Source organism: Haliotis rubra, unplaced genomic scaffold (genome assembly GCF_003918875.1).
Source record: "Haliotis rubra isolate DU_JTF1 unplaced genomic scaffold, ASM391887v1 Scf133, whole genome shotgun sequence".
Lineage (NCBI taxonomy): Eukaryota > Metazoa > Mollusca > Gastropoda > Lepetellida > Haliotidae > Haliotis > Haliotis rubra.
In genome coordinates this window covers 1,756,417-1,775,411 of record NW_025765259.1, presented here as the reverse complement: position 1 = coordinate 1,775,411, position 18,995 = coordinate 1,756,417, and the positions used below count along the sequence as shown (strand labels likewise).

At 44.8% G+C, this 18,995-nt stretch overlaps 1 protein-coding gene across 12 annotated transcripts in view; it reads right to left on the bottom strand.

The window, feature by feature from the left end:
- Positions 1 to 349: 349 nt before the first annotated feature.
- Positions 350 to 18,995, bottom strand: part of LOC124267684 — a 33,519-nt gene continuing 14,873 nt past the window's right edge. For 4 of the 12 annotated variants that reach the window (XM_046702665.1, XM_046702659.1, XM_046702660.1 and 1 more), the window contains exons 3-5: positions 11,632 to 11,838; positions 3,866 to 4,425; positions 353 to 2,443 (exon numbers count right to left, since the gene is read on the bottom strand). In XM_046702665.1, the coding sequence (XP_046558621.1) occupies positions 1,133 to 2,443; positions 3,866 to 4,425; positions 11,632 to 11,838 (2,078 nt within the window). In that variant the 3' untranslated portion in view covers positions 353 to 1,132. Of the gene's footprint in view, positions 2,444 to 3,865; positions 4,426 to 11,631; positions 11,839 to 14,548; positions 14,874 to 15,878; positions 16,157 to 17,198; positions 17,938 to 18,995 lie in introns of those variants that run through there. The other 8 variants (XM_046702662.1, XM_046702661.1, XM_046702664.1 and 5 more) reach the window with 6 other exon arrangements.

Genomic DNA, 18,995 nt, shown 5'->3' with positions numbered 1-18,995 from the left:
AATATTCACTTTAATTTTTCACTCTTATTGACAGATACTACATTCTGACATGCTGTTACTACATCAATGTGTCCCACAGGTCCATCGTGTCTGTTAAGACCCATCGTGTCTGTCATGGCCCATCGTGTCTGTGAAGACCTATCGTGTCTGTCATAGCCCATCGTCAAGGCCCATAGTGTCTGTCATGGCCCATCGTCAAGGCCCATAGTGTCTGTCATGGCCCATCGTCAAGGCCCATAGTGTCTGTCATGGCCCATCGTCAAGGCCCATAGTGTCTGTCATGGCCCATCGTCAAGGCCCATAGTGTCTGTCATGGCCCATCATCAAGGCCCATAGTGTCATCAAGGCCCATAGTGTCTGTCATGGCCCATCATCAAGGCCCATAATGTCATGGCCCATCATCAAGGCCCATAGTGTCTGTCATGGCCCATCGTCAAGGCCCATAGTGTCTATCAGCTGGTTTACAGAGCAGACACCTGTTGGTGTGGACATCGTTATAATAATGTCATTAAAGTGACCAGTAGTCACCGGCATATTTGGCTGTCTCACTAAATGTATCAGATCACATTAATATCTAAGTGGTGCTTAGTTATAAAGTGTTTGTTTTCAGTATTGACACTTTTGAATACATTTGTTGTTGCCCGCCTACTTTGAATATGGGACCAAATACTTTGTTACACAACTAACAACAGATCTAATGTCAAATACCTTGTATTTCAAAATGCCTGCCTTGTATACATGTATCACCCTCTACTATCTGTACCACACTAGGTACCACTCTGTACATCTGTATCACATACCACACTACCACTCTGTACCACACTAGGTACCACTCTGTACCACACCAGGTACCACTCTGTACCACACCAGGTACCACTCTGTACATCTGTACCACACTAGGTACCACTCTGTACCACACTAGGTACCACTCTGTACCACACTCCACTCTGTACCACACCAGGTACCACTCTGTACCACACTAGGTACCACTCTGTACCATCTGTACAACACTAGGTACCACTCTGTACCATCTCATACAGACGAAACAGTTAGGGACTGGTATATCTGACACCAGCCGACACCATACTGTACCAGCTGTTTCCTTCCAGCAATGTTAATGTCACACTTCACGCTACACTGGGTCATCAGGTTCACTTTTGGGGACATTTGACATCTGGACATCGAAGTCGGAACTGAGGAATTCCTCTGTGCCAAACTGAGGTGTTGCATGGTCAACTGACTCCACCAGGGGTAAAGACTGGCCAGGTGACGATTGAGGGAAAGCTGATGTTTGATTTTCAGTGTCAGCATGCGAATTATCACTAGTCCTGTCTGGGAACGATTCACTGTATCCCTCTGTAACACTACTTTCACTGGCATATGTATACGAAGGAGTCACATTTGTTTCAGTTTGGGAAACTGAAGATTGTTCTAATGAATTAATTTGATTTGTGGATGTGCTGGATTTGGACTGGTCAAACGTGGATGTGCTGACTTGTGATTGGTCAAATGCAGATGAGGTGACTTGTGATTGGTCAAATGTAGATGTACCTGGTGATTGATGGACACTGCCATTGGATGATTGCTGGAGGTTGTTGTCCGGAGTGTCAGGAGATGACACATCAAGGTCGATGCCAGGGACAACCTGCATGGCCTCCATCCCAGCCTGGGCTGCAGGACTGTCCCTGTCAGCAATGGGGTCAGTCTGGCTGCTCATCTGCTGCTCGGAGTCTGATCTCGGGTCACTCTGACTGGATGCTGGACTCATGTGTTCAAGGTCAGGAGGGGGACTGGCATGGTGTGTGGGATTAATGCTTAGTTCATATTCAGGATCAATACATTCATTCTTTACAATAATCATGGGCATAGCATCCCCATCCTCTTGTGTATGTACTACCTGGCCTCCTCCCCCTCTGTCTCCATAGTTACCATACAAGTCCACATCAGACTGCACACTGTGATCAAACTGGTTGCTATGGTAACTAGAAGTTGTCTGGTCTTCTTCACCAAACACTCGGTCAAACTCCACCTTGGGAGGAGACTGGATGGTAGTTGTTTCAGAGTCACACATGGTCTGAGTGCACATATCTGTCTTGCCCTCACCTGTTTCCTGGGCCTTCTGGTCAACTAGCACCAACAATGGAGACTTGACGTCCTTGACCGACATCTGTGGAATTATGCCAGTACTGACAGCGTGAGCCATGTACTCCTGACAACACATGGTGAGGTGTTCCATGCGAAGCATGAGAGAGATCTTGAGAAGGGAGGATGCATTGTTCGGATTTAAGCGGAGGACGCCGTCATAGATGTAGGTGAGGAACTGGTAGACGACGTCCAGCTTGATGTCTGGCGGCATCTTGAGACGCAGCTCAGTGGCAGGGTTAAGGTGGTCGAAGGATGCCCGCAGATAGGGGCTAGCAGCAAACAGCACCATCCTGTGAGCCTGCAACACCAAGTAGGTGGACATGAATACTGTGTGGCACGGAGAATGTAATGAGTGGATCTTTCATCTGGGCTGACTTAGCTCGGCGTCTGATCAAATGTTCAATAACATGTGCATATACAAAAACACAAGAAACATATTCATACACAGTGAAAGGCCAGCCTCCAATCCAATTCCATTGAATGTTTCTATTTCTAAAATCCAATTACAGCACATACTCCCATTCACGTATAGCATCCTACAGCCATAGTTACTTACAATGTATTTATAGCAACACAATACAGTACTTTACAGTTACACCTACTCCATCCACAGTTGAATCACTGCTGACATTACAGAAGACACACACACCCCACCACACACCCCTCTCACTCACTCACTCACACACACACTTGAGTAATACACTGCCAGGATGAGCGAGTGAATATCATTTAACACTGTGCAGTCAGGAAAGGTCTAGCCCTATGACTGTTCTATGGATCACCCAGTCAGGGCCAGGGAAACCAGTGGTGGAAGGAATGAACATAATTTATTGTATCAGGGCAGTCAAAACATCTCAGTTGAGACAGCCAAGCTGGGACACCTCAGCCACAACACACCAGTTATGACAGTCACGACACCCTAGTCTTTAAGGAGATGTCAGGTAGAACACCCTCCTCATGACACCTATGCAGCGTTCGAAATAGCTACTGGCCCACTAGCCAACTGCTAGCTGATTGTGCATCGGTCCGGTAATATATTCTTAAAGCTATCCCGACTGGATGGCTGAAATCTTAGATAATTTGTTCTTTATTTAATGCACATGAATATGATGATGTCAATTATTAAGGTGTTAAAAGTCTGCCTGCAAATGTTTCATGATATTTCTATCTCTTGTCACACGAAGATTTGCGCAAAAGAGGTTACGAACCATACAAATGTAACGTTTAACATCTTCAATACCGAACATCACACCAATTCTGACCGATGTGCGTTTTGATATTGATATTTTGCAGGGCCAGTGAAGTGTGATGTGGGCTAGCAAGATTTATAACTAGCCCTCCTGGTCAGTGACCTTTCAAAATTAATTCATACCCTGCACCAAACTAGCCCTCTTGGTCAGTGATTTTTCAAATTAATTCATACACTGCACCAAAGTCACAATACCTCAGTAATGGTACATCCATCAGGACACCTCAGTCAGAACACATGGTTCCAGACACCTGAGTTGGGACACAGAGTGGTAACCACGAGTATCACTCCTCACTCCACAGTCTGGTCAACTACAACCTGTCTACATATGTACAGTACTAGTTTCCCAGCTGGGGCACTACATCAACAAACAGCCACTTCACCTAATTCCAACTGGCCATCGCCATGCTTCTGCGTCAGTGCAGACAACCAGCTTGGAAACATGACAAACACCAAAGCTACACAACATACCTGCAGCTTCATCCCTCCAACCATGATGGCAGCGTCCACAAACTTCCCCGACTTCCACAGGGCAGACAACTCCGTCATGATATGAGAGCTGTGGTCAGGGTTGAGGAAGGCTCTCTCAGAGATGTCAGATTTCACCTCTGAATTCCTACTTGAACTAATCTGGGGTTTGGGCCTTGATATTTGTCGCTGAGGTGACCTTGATACTTGTCGATGTTGCATGGACCGCTGTTGCTGGGTCGACATCTGCTGGATGCCAACTGGTCTCTGCGGAGGTCGTACAACAGACCGAGGTGCCGGCATTCGATGTGATTGGTCAAACGTTGACATATTCTGTCTCTGAACAGGGGCTTGACCCATTTGTCTATTCATCTGCGGCACTGCTCGCTGAGCCTCCAGTCTGGGTCGCTTGAGAGGCGGGGCAGCCGATGTAACCGTGGCAGAGGGCATCCTGGCGCGGGGTTGCATCCCTTGTGGAGGACGATTCTGCATCCCCTGCAGTGGTCGACTCTGCATCCCTGGTCTGGAGGCCACTTGGGCGTTGCCATGGTGAATCTGCTGAGCTGAAACCCAGTATACACTACATGAAACACAGATCACAAAAATATGAAAATAATAGATACATGCTTCCTTTCATTTCTGTGTCCTAAAATATTACTGTAAAACCTTGGTGGGTTCAGCAGTCAACAACAAACAAACCTAGACGTCACAAAGGTTACCTTCATGGGACCATGGTTTAATAATAATAATGATGGTCCTTCTGGCAAAATTAGTGACATCCAGTCATGAATATATTGCAGTTGCCCTAATTATAACTTGTCAGACCTCTATATATAAGATAATAGAAAGACAGAAAATGGCGTTATGCCACCACAAAGTTTAGTTCAGTAATCCTAACGGGGACACAAGATGAGGGCCTGACACCAAACACCTCCAGATCATGGACTACACGATTGTGTGTTCCAATCAATACCATGTTTGATGTCCCCCAGCGTGATATTCCTGGAATATTGCTAACAGCTGAGTAAACCTCACTCATTCACTCCCATCAATACACAGCACAGTACCTCATGGGTCTGTATATCTATCCTCAAGTATTCTACTAACTCCCTGGAAGATAAACCCAAGCAGAAATGGTCATTTCCTGGAGTGAGGTGCAAGCTGCACATGATGCACAGCGGTTGTAGATTATCAAGTCAGGTCAACGAGAGGCTGACAGTATCAGCAATGCTTCAGTGAGGCACTCACTGTCGAGACAAGATCTCCATGGGTCAGCTCTGAAGACCAGGACCTAGACTACCTTAGCTCTAAGGCAGCTTTGAAAATCTAGGCCCTGGAGTGGACCTAAGGACTTATTCTGTCCCCCAGATCCCAAAGAATCACTAGTATGGTGCACAAGTTACCTATTCTCATCCACAATCACCCCATAGTATAAAGTGTACTACTGACCTATTCTCCCTAGAATCCCCACAGAGTATAAGTGTACTACTGACCTATTCTCCCCTAGAATCTACACAGAGTATAAAGTGTACTACTGGACCTATTCTCCCCTAGAATCTACACAGAGTATAAAGTGTACTACTGACCTATTCTCCCCTAGAATCTACACAGAGTATAAAGTGTACTACTGACCTCCACAGAGTATAAAGTGTACTACTGACCTATTCTCCCCTAGAATCTACACAGAGTATAAAGTGTACTACTGACCTATTCTCCCCTAGAATCTACACAGAGTATAAAGTGTACTACTGACCTATTCTCCCCTAGAATCCCCACAGAGTATAAAGTGTACTACTGACCTATTCTCCCTAGAATCTACACAGAGTATAAAGTGTACTACGGACCTATTCTCCCCTAGAATCCCCACAGAGTATAAAGTGTACTACTGACCTATTCTCCCCTAGAATCCCACAGAGTATAAAGTGTACTACTGACCTATTCTCCCTAGAATCTACACAGAGTATAAAGTGTACTACTGACCTATTCTCCCTAGAATCCCCCACAGAGTATAAACTGTACTACTGACCTATTCTCCCTAGAATCTACACAGAGTATAAAGTGTACTACTGACCTATTCTCCCTAGAATCTCCACAGAGTATAAAGTGTACTACTGACCTATTCTCCCTAGAATCTACACAGAGTAAAGTGTGTACTGTACTGCTGACCTATTCTCCCTAGAATCTACACAGGTATAAAGTGTACTGACCTATTCTCCCTATCTACACAGAGTATAAAGTGTACTAGAATCCCTAGAATCACAGAGTATAAAGTGTACTACTGACCTATTCTCCCCTAGAATCTACACAGAGTATAAAGTGTACTACTGACCTATTCTCCCCTAGAATCTACACAGAGTATAAAGTGTACTACTGACCTATTCTCCCCTAGAATCTACACAGAGTATAAAGTGTACTACTGACCTATTCTCCCCTAGAATCTACACAGAGTATAAAGTGTACTACTGACCTATTCTCCCCTAGAATCTACACAGAGTATAAAGTGTACTACTGACCTATTCTCCCCTAGAATCTACACAGAGTATAAAGTGTACTACTGACCTATTCTCCCCTAGAATCTACACAGAGTATAAAGTGTACTACTGACCTATTCTCCCTAGAATCTACACAGAGTATAAAGTGTACTACTGACCTATTCTCCCCTAGAATCTACACAGAGTATAAAGTGTACTACTGACCTATTCTCCCTAGAATCTACACAGGTATAAAGTGTACTACTGGACCTATTCTAGAATCTACACACAGAGTATAAAGTGTACTACTGACCTATTCTCCCTAGAATCTACACAGAGTATAAAGTGTACTACTGACCTATTCTCCCCTAGAATCTACACAGAGTATAAAGTGTACTACTGACCTATTCTCCCCTAGAATCCCCACAGAGTATAAAGTGTACTACTGACCTATTCTCCCCTAGAATCTACACAGAGTATAAAGTGTACTACTGACCTATTCTCCCCTAGAATCTACACAGAGTATAAAGTGTACTACTGACCTATTCTCCCCTAGAATCTACACAGAGTATAAAGTGTACTACTGACCTATTCTCCCCTAGAATCTACACAGAGTATAAAGTGTACTACTGACCTATTCTCCCCTAGAATCTACACAGAGTATAAAGTGTACTACTGGGACTATTCTCCCTAGAATTCTCCCCTAGAATCCCCACAGAGTATAAAGTGTACTACTGACCTATTCTCCCTAGAATCTACACAGAGTATAAAGTGTACTACTGACCTATTCTCCTAGAATCCCACAGAGAGACCTATTCTCCCCTAGAATATAAAGTGTACTACTGACCTATTCTCCCCTAGAATCTACACAGAGTATAAAGTGTACTACGGACCTATTCTCCCCTAGAATCTACACAGAGTATAAAGTGTACTACTGACCTATTCTCCCCTAGAATCTACACAGAGTATAAAGTGTACTACTGACCTATTCTCCCCTAGAATCTACACAGAGTATAAAGTGTACTACTGACCTATTCTCCCCTAGAATCTACACAGAGTATAAAGTGTACTACTGACCTATTCTCCCCTAGAATCTACACAGAGTATAAAGTGTACTACTGACCTATTCTCCCCTAGAATCCCCACAGAGTATAAAGTGTACTACTGACCTATTCTCCCCTAGAATCTACACAGAGGACAAAAACAATGCAGTGGAGACCTATTCTGCCCAAGAATCAGACAGACAAACCAGAGACCTCGCATGGAGGAGTAAGAACATATAATCAACCAACATGTTTTCCCAGACTTGGATGTCAATAGTGGGTATAACTCCTTGTAGAATCGACACCCGGTGACCGGGCCTGCATCAGGGTCAAGGTCGCCACAAACTCTCTGGACGCGATAGAACTCCTTCTTCAACTTCTTGATCTTCTCCTTGCACTGGACCCATGTCCGCTTGATGCCAGCAGTGTTGAGGAGACGGGCTATATGTTCATACACCGTCTTGTTGCGGTACAGGTGCTTCAACTCCTTCTGCACCAACGGGTCACTCCACAGTTCAAACAATGTCAGCACCTCCGATTCCGACCAGTTGTATGCACGCTTCTGAGTCGAATCCTCCATTTTTAAAGGATATACTAAAACAGGTTTTCGATGTAGCGCAGGAATTAGACCTGGGAAGTGTTTGTCCTTTGTAAGTCCAACTAGTATCGAGAATAATGTTAATATAACTTCTTACAACCTTCATCCACCATTGTTTAAGTGACACATTATAATAGGTCACTGCCGTCTTTATCCCACATGTGTTGTATCAGTGCAATAACGCCAGTGCCTAGAAATCAGGCTATATATGTGTATATAGCACATCCAAAATGGCTCAAATCAGAAAACTACATCCAAACACTTTCTGTAGCACCTGCGAAATAACTCTCTTAATCCACATGCTGGCAACATATTCTTCATAGTGAGACAATAATCCAGCCACAGTGTTGAACTATGTGCACACTGTGTAGTCACCCTGTTGATGCTGTCTATCTCCAGCCTACATCAGCCCAGCTGTATGTCTGGAGGCAACAGTCAATCTGAGCCAGCAAGCCCAGGACAAGCTCCTCCTCCCTGCCCGGCTAACCTGCTAATGTGTGCTACATTCTGGCCTGGGTTGAACATCTGGCTAAATATAGCTTGTATTGATCCACAAATAGCGGGCTACAGGAGTCAGCTAGCTGGGCCAAGAAGGGTTGTCATGTGTGGCCTGCAACACCGCCTCCCAACTCCCTTCACAGAAGAGGTGATAGAGTCGACAGTGAGACAGCTACCAGGGCCCAGGTGACCTGCCACATTCCTGACCCCGACAGGATCTGGGCCTTTAGTTGTTGCTTACATCACAGTCAAAAACATTCCAGCTACAAGACAGTGGTCAGTAAATAATGAAGTTTGCATCAGACAATTTGGTGACTAGCATAATGAGCATCAATCCATGCTTCTGGGACACCACGACAAGTGGAAGCAAGTCCGCGAGCCTCAACACCTGATCCCTTTAGTCACTTCTTACGACAAGGATAGTTGCTGAAGATTAATTCTTACCCAGATCGTCACAGGTCAACTACACATAGAGGTCAATCAGACAGTGATCGGCTAGCAGGACCTGGACAGGTCATGTGTGACCCCCAACACCCAACTCAACCATCAATGCTGAAATATACCTGGTAACTGGCACCACCAGATTAACCTGGGACCAACTCCATCATCTCTGTATCACAGATGTAGTTTCAGACTTCTTAGGTTAAAACAATTTGACATCTAGTCATTTTGAAAAGATACATACCACCTTCTTATGTAATACATGCGTGTTCCTGCCAAATGTGCTGCAACACAGCAGCTGTGTATTGCTTTACTCACATCAGTCCACCGATCACCAGTACACGGCTACAATTCAGGTCTTAACAACTCTGTCTTAACGCTGGGTGCATATCATCCTCCACAAGCTCCAGAGAGCAATTAAAAATATCTCATGGAAATATTTCATACTCCTTCATAAACTATTCAACCTAAAGTCCACTAAATATTTCGATATTACCAGTAAGTATCAAAGTATGGATCTGTGTGGATCTGCAACATCCCTATAAGGGGTGGGGGGTAGCCTAAAGGTTGAGACCGCCTCCGTGGTGTAGTGGTTAGAGCGTCGCGGGTTCGATCCCTGACCGCATTATACCAAAAGACGCTAAAATATGGTATTTGTTGGTCCCTGCCTGGCGCTCGGCATTAATGGGTACAACAAGGACTGGTCGGCTTGGAGTATCTCAGTGGGCTGGCACTATAAAACCAGCTTCAGTTTGGGCTAGTACAAGCAGCCGCACATACACATACACACGCATGCACGTCGTCATATGAGCGAAATATTCTCCAGCACGACGTTAAACCCAATTTCACCTCACCTCACCTCAAGGTTGATGTGTTCACTCGTCCTGCCAAACCCTTTCACTTTGTCCCCACAATATAATGCTGGAAAGGAGGGAAAGGGTGCTGGGAGCACGCACAATAGACTGCTGGTAAGGGGGGGAAAGGGTGGTTGGGGGCACAATATAATGCTGGAACGGAGGGAAAGGGCGGTGGGAGCACAATAGACTGCTGGAAAGGGGGAATGGGTGGTGGGGGCACAATATAATGCTGGAAAGGAGGGAAAGGGTGGTAGGGGCACAATATAATGCTGGAAAGGGGAAAGGGTGGTGGGGCACAATATAATGCTGGAAAGGGGACAATATAATGCTGGGGAAAGGTGGGGGCACAATATAATGCTGGAAAGGGTGGTAGTGGCACAATATAATGCTGGAAAGGGGAAAGGGATGGGGCACAATATAATGCTGGAAAGGGTGGGGGGGCACAATAGACTGCTGAAAGGGGAAAAGGTCATGGGGGCACAATGTAATACTGGAAAGGAGGGAAAGGGTGGTGGGGCGGGGAAAGGACTGCTGGAATGTAATGCTGGAAAGGGGGGAAGGGCTGCACAATATAATGCTGGAAAGGAGGGAAAGGGTGGTGGGGGCAAAATATAATGCTGGAAAGGGTGGGGGGGCACAATATAATGCTGGAAAGGAGGGAAAGGGTGGTGGGGGCACAATATAATGCTGGGAAAGAAGGTTGGGGAAGGGAACACAATAGACTGCATACATTTTACATGTTTAGACAGTATGTTTCTACACCTCAAGTTTCAAACATGTCAATACCTTTCTTCCTGTAGTCAGGGAAGGCAGCATTTCTGCCTGTAAAGAGAGTTGCCCGAGTTTGATCCGGCACTGCAGCCTGACCTACTGTCCCATCCTCAGCTATGCACACAACATCAGTCACACCCAGGATGGGGGACCTCATGACAGAATGGGCATGGTTTTCGCCTCCTGAACTACAAGTCACTGATCGCTTATCCAAACTACTTAGGGAGAGTCCCCTGGAATTATTTCCACTTTTCTCCACCAGACTGAGACGAGAGGCAACATCTCTCCTGAATCTGGATGCGCCATCCTTGCTGATCTGCATTGACTGTTCAACTGTTAACTTCCTACCAACAAATCTGTCCATACAAGAAGGCTGACGGGGAGTCCCTTTTCTCCTCAGAACAAGAAACGGAAGGACAATTAGAATTGAATGTGTCTTCAATCTTAACAGATGGATCCATCTCCTTCTTGATGTGAAACAATGACTTGACAGACTCCTCCTCAAGAACTCTCTGAACAGTTGCCATGTCCTCCTGGCAGGTCGAAGACATTGTCAGTTCCATCAGATGGTTGTGGTCATCACCAACCTTTGTCAGCACACCGTCCGCTGTCACCAACGTGGCTGAACAAGTACGAGTGCAGCACCGCCAGTAGATCTTATGTCCGAGTGCTCGTACATTGTAATAACGATACCCGCGAAACTGAACAGCAGTCTTGCCTCTGCGGGTCGTGATGAACTGGATGCCTTCGCACTGGTCCATTTCTGGGCAGGTCAAGGTCAGCCTGGTAAATAAGGACCTCAATGAAAATTCGCTGGCATGCCAAACATGAGTTGGCAGAAGGCCAACTGAACAACAGTACATCCAATGCATGCTGGTGAGGGAGGACGACCTCTAACCCTTTGTCACATGACCAAATTCTCACGCAATAGAATATTCTCAAGGGAAAAGGATAAAGATGGAATAAATATGCATTATGTGCTGAACAACATAATAAACACATCAACAAATATAAGTTAGTTACATAAACAGGAGCAGAAATACAAGTCCCAAGCGACAGAGTTAGTACGAGTTGAAGCAAACCAACTTACCTCTTGCGATTCTTTGCTGTGCAAAACTTGGTCTAAAGGTGTAGCCTGGATTCCTATTGGCAGGCGGAGGAGCTGGTCTTGGGTGAGATTTGGGTGGACCTACTAGGTCAAGGTCAAGGTCAAGGTCAGGTCTGTGTATTATCTGGGGCTTCACTTCCTGTATGGACACTGAGGGATCCACCACACTAGACGTCCCACTGGGCTCCCCTGTAATGGGAGAGGGAAACAAGTCTTACTAATGCACCTCCAAATTGCCTGTGAGGCATTGATATTCTGTGTTGGAAGATTTCTAAATCAATTGTTCCAGATATTGCAAAAAATACAATTTATCCTAAAGTAAATATTTTGCTTGATGACCTAAAGACAATATGTTACAAAAAAAGATGTCTTGTAAAAGTTATTGTAAAACTATTCTGTTTCAAACTTTCCTTTGCTGGCTACCAACCATCCCCTGCACACAGAATAAACAGGCAAAGCAAACGGTGGAAACTCCACTGCAAAAACTGGCAATGTCAGTGGGTGGGTGATGTCAGTGTGTGGGTGATGTCAGTGGGTGGGTGATGTCAGTGTGTGGGTGATGTCAGTGTGTGGGTGATGTCAGTGTGTGGGTGATGTCAGTGATGTCAGTGTGTGGGTGATGTCAGTGTGTGGGTGATGTCAGTGTGTGGGTGATGTCAGTGTGTGTGGTGATGTCAGTGTGTGGGTGATGTCAGTGTGTGGGTGATGTCAGTGTGTGGGTGATGTCAGTGGGTGGGTGATGTCAGTGGGTGGGTGATGTCAGTGTGTGGGTGATGTCAGTGTGTGGGTGATGTCAGTGGTGGGTGATGCCAGTGGGTGGGTGATGTCAGTGTGTGTGTGTGGGTGGGTGATGTCAGTGGGTGGGTGATGTCAGTGGGTGGGTGATGTCAGTGTGTGGGTGATGTCAGTGTGTGGGTGATGTCAGTGGGTGGGTGATGTCAGTGTGTGGGTGATGTCAGTGTGTGGGTGATGTCAGTGGGTGGGTGATGTCAGTGTGTCATTTGTGGGGAGGACAACCCAGGTGCTCCTTGAATCAGTCACAAACTGACAATCTGGCATGAAGTTTCCCATACAGATTAATCGACTTGTTGTGTTCAGAGGTAATACTCAGGAAGACATTAAAGCATCAACACTTCTATACTACCGTCAACTCTCTGCTGTGTTTTGTATGTTTATTGGCTAAAATATTTTGGTTACAATAACTGACTGCTGACAGAGAGAGATCGATATCCACTCATAACACTTAATACACAGAAATCCTTTATTATCTTGAAAACCATAAAACAGACAATTTTATCATTCATTCAATCCATCAACCTTTTCGTTCAATGAAATATAACGTTAAAATTACAGAAATGTTTCAATTAAATTTCCCTCACAACTATAAGCTGTCATGAAAATACTATGTTAAAAAAACTTATTTTCTGTGTCGCAGTATTTCATGGGTTCTTGCTTACAAGAAAATAAAAAACAACACAATGTGATAACACATAAACTTTAATGCGTTTTACACAAGGTAGTTTATCGTATTCCCCTATGATAACACATTTTCTCCAGCAAGAAGGTATAATCTAAATTCTAAAAACAAATAGGTTGAAGACTATAAAAAGAAAGTACCATATTTTATGGATGACAACTTCTTTATTACAATATGCTGCAACATATTGGTACAGATTTGATATAGACTGTGACACTCCTTTTGACAATGGTATAAGAATCTAAATCACAGTTGTCATCCTTTCATATCACTCACCAAATTCTAGAATGCCAATGAAACAGATCATACTATATACAGTACACAATAAACTAGGTTTCCACCCGATGAAGATGCAACCATGTTTATTGATGCAGTACTGCAGGATACAACTGACAACTGACACTGTTCATAACAATGTTCCCACCACACATTCACAAGTAAGACTTTGGGGCTGTTTTATACACTGTCCATAGCAAATAAATAATGATAAACATGTCATATAACCATGAAAGTCATATGAACCATTAAACAAGGAATCTGTGGGATTGTCTCAGAAGAACCCTGTGTTGTCACTATGTTGACAATGACACCACTTTCTATAAGAAAAAGGCCACAACAAGTGTTAGCGCTCATCATTGACGTGATTGAAACATGATATTTAACATATCTTAATAAAATAAACAGCACCTGATTGAAACATGGCACTTTATACTGATTTAATAAAACAGACACCTGATTGCAAGTGAGTATTGTAATCACAGCGACTGATTATAAAGTATCAGCTGCTTTGTATTAATAGAGAAATAAACGTCAATTCATATTAATCTCTAAGGTACCCTAAACATAAAATTATCGTGTTAATCCTTGTAGTCTGCACATCCGCTGCGGTTAACTCCCGTGATTCACTTGTGATTATTTATGGCAACAAAGCGCTTGTCATCCCATGTGCGCAAACTACTTAAAAACTGTGCAAGTCGTCCATCAGCAGTCACGTACTTACCTTCATGTGTGATCTATCAAAGGTTTAATTCTAGGCACGGATATCCAGCGCATTGCTCTGTAGTATCGTACGTTAATACTGACAACAGAACTGTCAATTTTCCATTTCATCGCCAAAATGTCGGTAACTCACAACCGGAAATGCACGAATCCAGTCGATGATACCTCGGTCCCGGGAACCAAGAGGGTGTATACAGGCCCACCCAACAAGCGCGTTTTAATTTAATTGAAAAAATCCTCCACTGTGCTTCCCAACAACTGTTATTATGACGTTGTTATATCCTCGTTGTTAAAGAAAACACAAATGAACCTTGTCGTTTCCATAATAGATACAAATCAGTTTCTGGTTCCACAGAAGAAACTATTTTTCTTAAATAACGGGACCAGGCACTGCACGCCACGAGCCAGTGGATAATAACCTACCTTGGTACACCAGCGCACCGAACAGGACCGGCACGGCCCCTGGGAGTTTTAATCCTCCGATAAAATGCTTTGAGCAAACTCGACTGTCTCGGGTCACCTTATCATGGGGGGTACCGGACTGAATCAGGCTCTCCACCCACTTGGACGCAAGTATTTGATGTTGCCACGGTATACGATGCATCTTAACATAGTCTGTGTTCCCAAACCGGCTGTAGCACCCATTTGCAACGCAGTGTTTGGGCATGGTTGAATTGAATACGTTCACAAAGCCAGTACAAATCAGGAGCCAGACAGCTGCCCGGACCAGACACAAGAAACCAGTGAGGCTCTCGATGAGTGGTCCTCCTCAACGGAACCAGGGACCAGATAATGTTCGCAATAGCATTGAGCAATGGTTTGTGTAGATTAATCATTGCGCTCAATACATAAATAGGAGTTGATTTGGAATCAATCACTGACTTGTCTGGTGCAGATTCGGTTATTTACAGAAGCCCGAATATTACACAGTGGGGTGTTAAACACATTTTTTATACATACGGTTTCAAACAGTCACGTTTGGGAACGATAAACCAATGTTTAATATCATAAACACACTGTACACGTCTCATGGTCTGTCCACCCGGCCCGTCTTGGAGCCGGTACTCAAGGATCTCAACAAAGTCACCAATAAAGGAGTGTTGTGTGTCGTGAACGTAAATTAACAGGCATGTAGGTTGCCGCGTTCTTCTGGTGTCACCGACCGAGTTTCCAAAACTGTAAATATGACGACTGCCATCCACGCATGCACACACATAACCTCTACTCCCGAATGCGCGATACTGCCGTGAAAGTATGGTTTCGTAACAAAGGTATTGTCGTTCTGGACACATTAATGTTGCATATTCGTTAAACCGGTTGAAACGTTTATTTTAAATCCGGTACTAAAAATGGGGACGCCATTTCTTCGGTTGAGGAGCAAATGTACTGAACACTCGAGACTGATTTGTTCGAGGCTCGTTGTATCAAGATTCTCCCATTTGACTCGAACGTACGTAATATAGTATTCCTTTCAAATTATTTTTACATGCACGGCATGATTCGATTACTTCATAAACTTGAACATGTATATGTAAAAAATATTTTACCGCAGACACCACTGCCTGTTCAAGAGCCTCAGGGCCCCACAATTAGAATGTGTAGCTCGCTCAACCAGTCATTCGCTACACGCCAAAACAAATCGATAATGCTACACCGCCATAGTGCAACGGTCCAATTTGCAAACATGTGTAGGATAGACCCAGGAATGGCTTCCATCGTTCTCATTCTGCCGCTAATAACGAACTAAACTCACCAAAGACTGCCGGGAATGTGGGCTGGTGGTCATGACTCCCGGTCACGCAGGTCACGGTGTCGAACACAGTGATGGCTTTCCCCATGCATCCGACTCGCTTACAACGCCAGTACTCGCGGGTGCCCCTTTCTCTGTACCGCCTATACTCGTAACCCCCCAACACAAGCCCACGGCAATTCTTGGAAGTCCGGATGAAGTGAGAACGAACTTTCGTCTCCATCTTGGAATGAGCTACATTCATTGTAGCGCGCCTACGCGAGCTAAATAGGTCACGTGATATGTACAAGAATGTATGGAAGCCTTGAATCGCTATTATCCGGTAATAAAAGCAGTTGTACTTACATTTTAGTAGCGAGCGTTTAAATGCAGTATACACGAACTTTAAAAAATATTACTAACCAGAATCCACCGGGAACCTCCATGCTGTTCCCTATATATGCCTTAGGTGCATTTGTATATTAACAAAGACATTGGAGCTTTCGTAGTTTAGATCATCTGTCTTCAAATACCATGGGCATATTCAAACCCCAACAAATTTGAACCAATTTAGAAAGTATCTTAATATGAAAGAGTCAAAACTGGTATTTCTTCACTTCAGATAACTGGTTTGGGAGGTGCTAGTGCGAGTTTAGTTTTACACCGCTTTTAGCAATATTCCAGCAATATCACGGCGGGGGACACCAAGAATGGGGCTTCACACATAGTGCCCATGTGGGGAATCGAACCCGGGTCTTTGGCGTGACGAGCGAACGCGTTAACCTCTATGCTACCCCACTGCCCGGTTTGGGAAGGAAGAGATATAACATTATATACGACATTCTTCCCTGTCAACTTCGTCAATGTGAAATGAGCATGGGTGTCTATACCAGTGATGGACATGTGACTGGGGTCGTACCCCGATTTTAGCAATGTTCTAGAAATATCAAGACAGGTCGCACCGGAAATAAGCTTCATACATTGTACCCATGTGGGAATTGAACCCGGGTTCCGGCGTGACGAGCGACCTACTGGGCCACCCACCACCCGTGATGTATAGTGAAGCATGATTATTAGAGTGAGTGAGAGAGTTTAATTTTACGCCGCACTCTGCAAAATTCAAGCTATATGGCGGCGGTCTGTAAATAATCGAGTCTGGACCAGACAATCCAGTGATCAACATCATGAGCATCGATCTGCGCAATTGGGAACCGATGACATGTGCCAACCAAGCCAGCGAGCCTGACCACCTGATTATTAGAGACACTGATAGGAACGCTGGAGCAGAAGATGCTGAATGATAGACATCACAAGTAGAGTTGTCTTTGCTTTACAGTAACAAACCTTCAGAAGTCCCTGCGTCCTGCTCGTGTGGTTCCGCCGCTTCCCTAGCGCCACCTATAGGCATTTGAACAGACCCTTCACTCGCAGACGGCCACTGAACAATTCCATATCTCATCTTGAACCGAAGCAGCCAACCCTTGGAATAAGCAAAGTCGGATATTCCCAGTTCACGTCCCAAAGTTTGAGCTTTTTCACGTAAAATGGCGTCGGACATTGGTGCACCTGCTGTGACGGCCTCCCTGTATCGTTGAAACAGGGCTGCCTCCATGTCACCATGCCGAGCATTCCTTATCTTCTTCACGCCAGGCGGCACGAATGCATCCTCCCACTTCTCGCGCTGACTGAGGATGCCCCCGACAGTTCTCCGTACAATCGGAGTCCCCCACATGTTGGAGAAGGCAGTGGCAATCTGCGACTGGGAGGCCTTTGGGTTTTTTGTTGCAAACTCTACAATTTCCCTCTTCTGACTGACGTCTAAAATGCATCGTTTGTTGGGAGTAGAGAGTGTGTTCGAGCGCGGTTTCTGCATTTTAATTAGCGCCGTACTCTAAATCGTGGCCTGAGTGAAGATGACAAATTGTAAAATTCCTAAATCAAACGGGCTTTTTTAAGGATTGCTTGGAATCCAGAGGCTGAGATCGTAGATGAAGATGAATCAGTTCGTGAAACGTCATGTAGGTGTACAGATATCATGCTGTGGTCCGTGAATCGGCCTTCACTTCCTGTAGTCACATCCAAGATGGCGGTTACCACTCACGAGACTCGATGAACAGCCAGCGCCAGGAAGAAGCCGTTTGACAATCACGTCCATGACAACACAAAACCCATCACCAAACGCCAACAGTGTAACTCCGAATACAGTCTGTACACACAAAGCAGCTGAAAAGCAGGCCGCAGTCAATTTCCATGGAGTCTTCGTTATAACACCCAAACCCAAGCTTGGCGCTTTCGCGTCTCGCTATTGCCAAGTAGGTCACTCAAGGGCTAATTTATGGTTAACGGTTGAGGACATATTTCCTGAGTGTGGCGGCGTCAAATTAACTTCGGTTGTGAATGGAATAAATGTTGCATTAACTGTTTGATTTGCACAATATTTCTTTTCTCATAATGTATGGATGTTCAACAAAAGTAGGATTTTTGCTTTTTTACACTAAGTCATAGGCAAGGAGGGACACCGATGGCCCATTCGACTATAGCGCCACATTTTACTGTGTAGAGTTGCGTCCCTTTCAGCGTACCAGAATTCGACGAGTTGAGGATTCGGCGCCTTGGTTTATCAGCACCAGATCTACTCATGGGTTACACCTCTAGGATGACTTATGACTTATGATGTTTCTCCGAAATTAAGTGTGTGTGTGTTCATCAGAAATAACATTCAGGTGATCCGCACTGATATAAGGACTTGCATTATTACTAAACATTCATTCATTCACACATTCATACATATAGCGCCGATATCCAGCTCAGCTCAGCTGCTCAAAGGCGCTTACTTTTTCCCTCGTTCACTGGATGTCAATCTCAACGGCACATCGTATTGTCAATCTCAACTCCCTGGGGAGCATACAACTCTTGCTGCCACTAAGCGCACCGAGTTATTGTGGCATTCCCATCCTTACGAGGTACCCATTCACAGCAGGGTGGACTGGCACACATAGTCACAGTACTTTGTCCAAGTTTTACTGCACGTTGCTGTACCCGCAACTAGGTGTTTGCACGTATTCATGTGGCCACCATCTGGTCATATTCCAACGGATTCGCGGGTTCTTTTACTGACTGACTGAGTTTGGTTTTACGCCG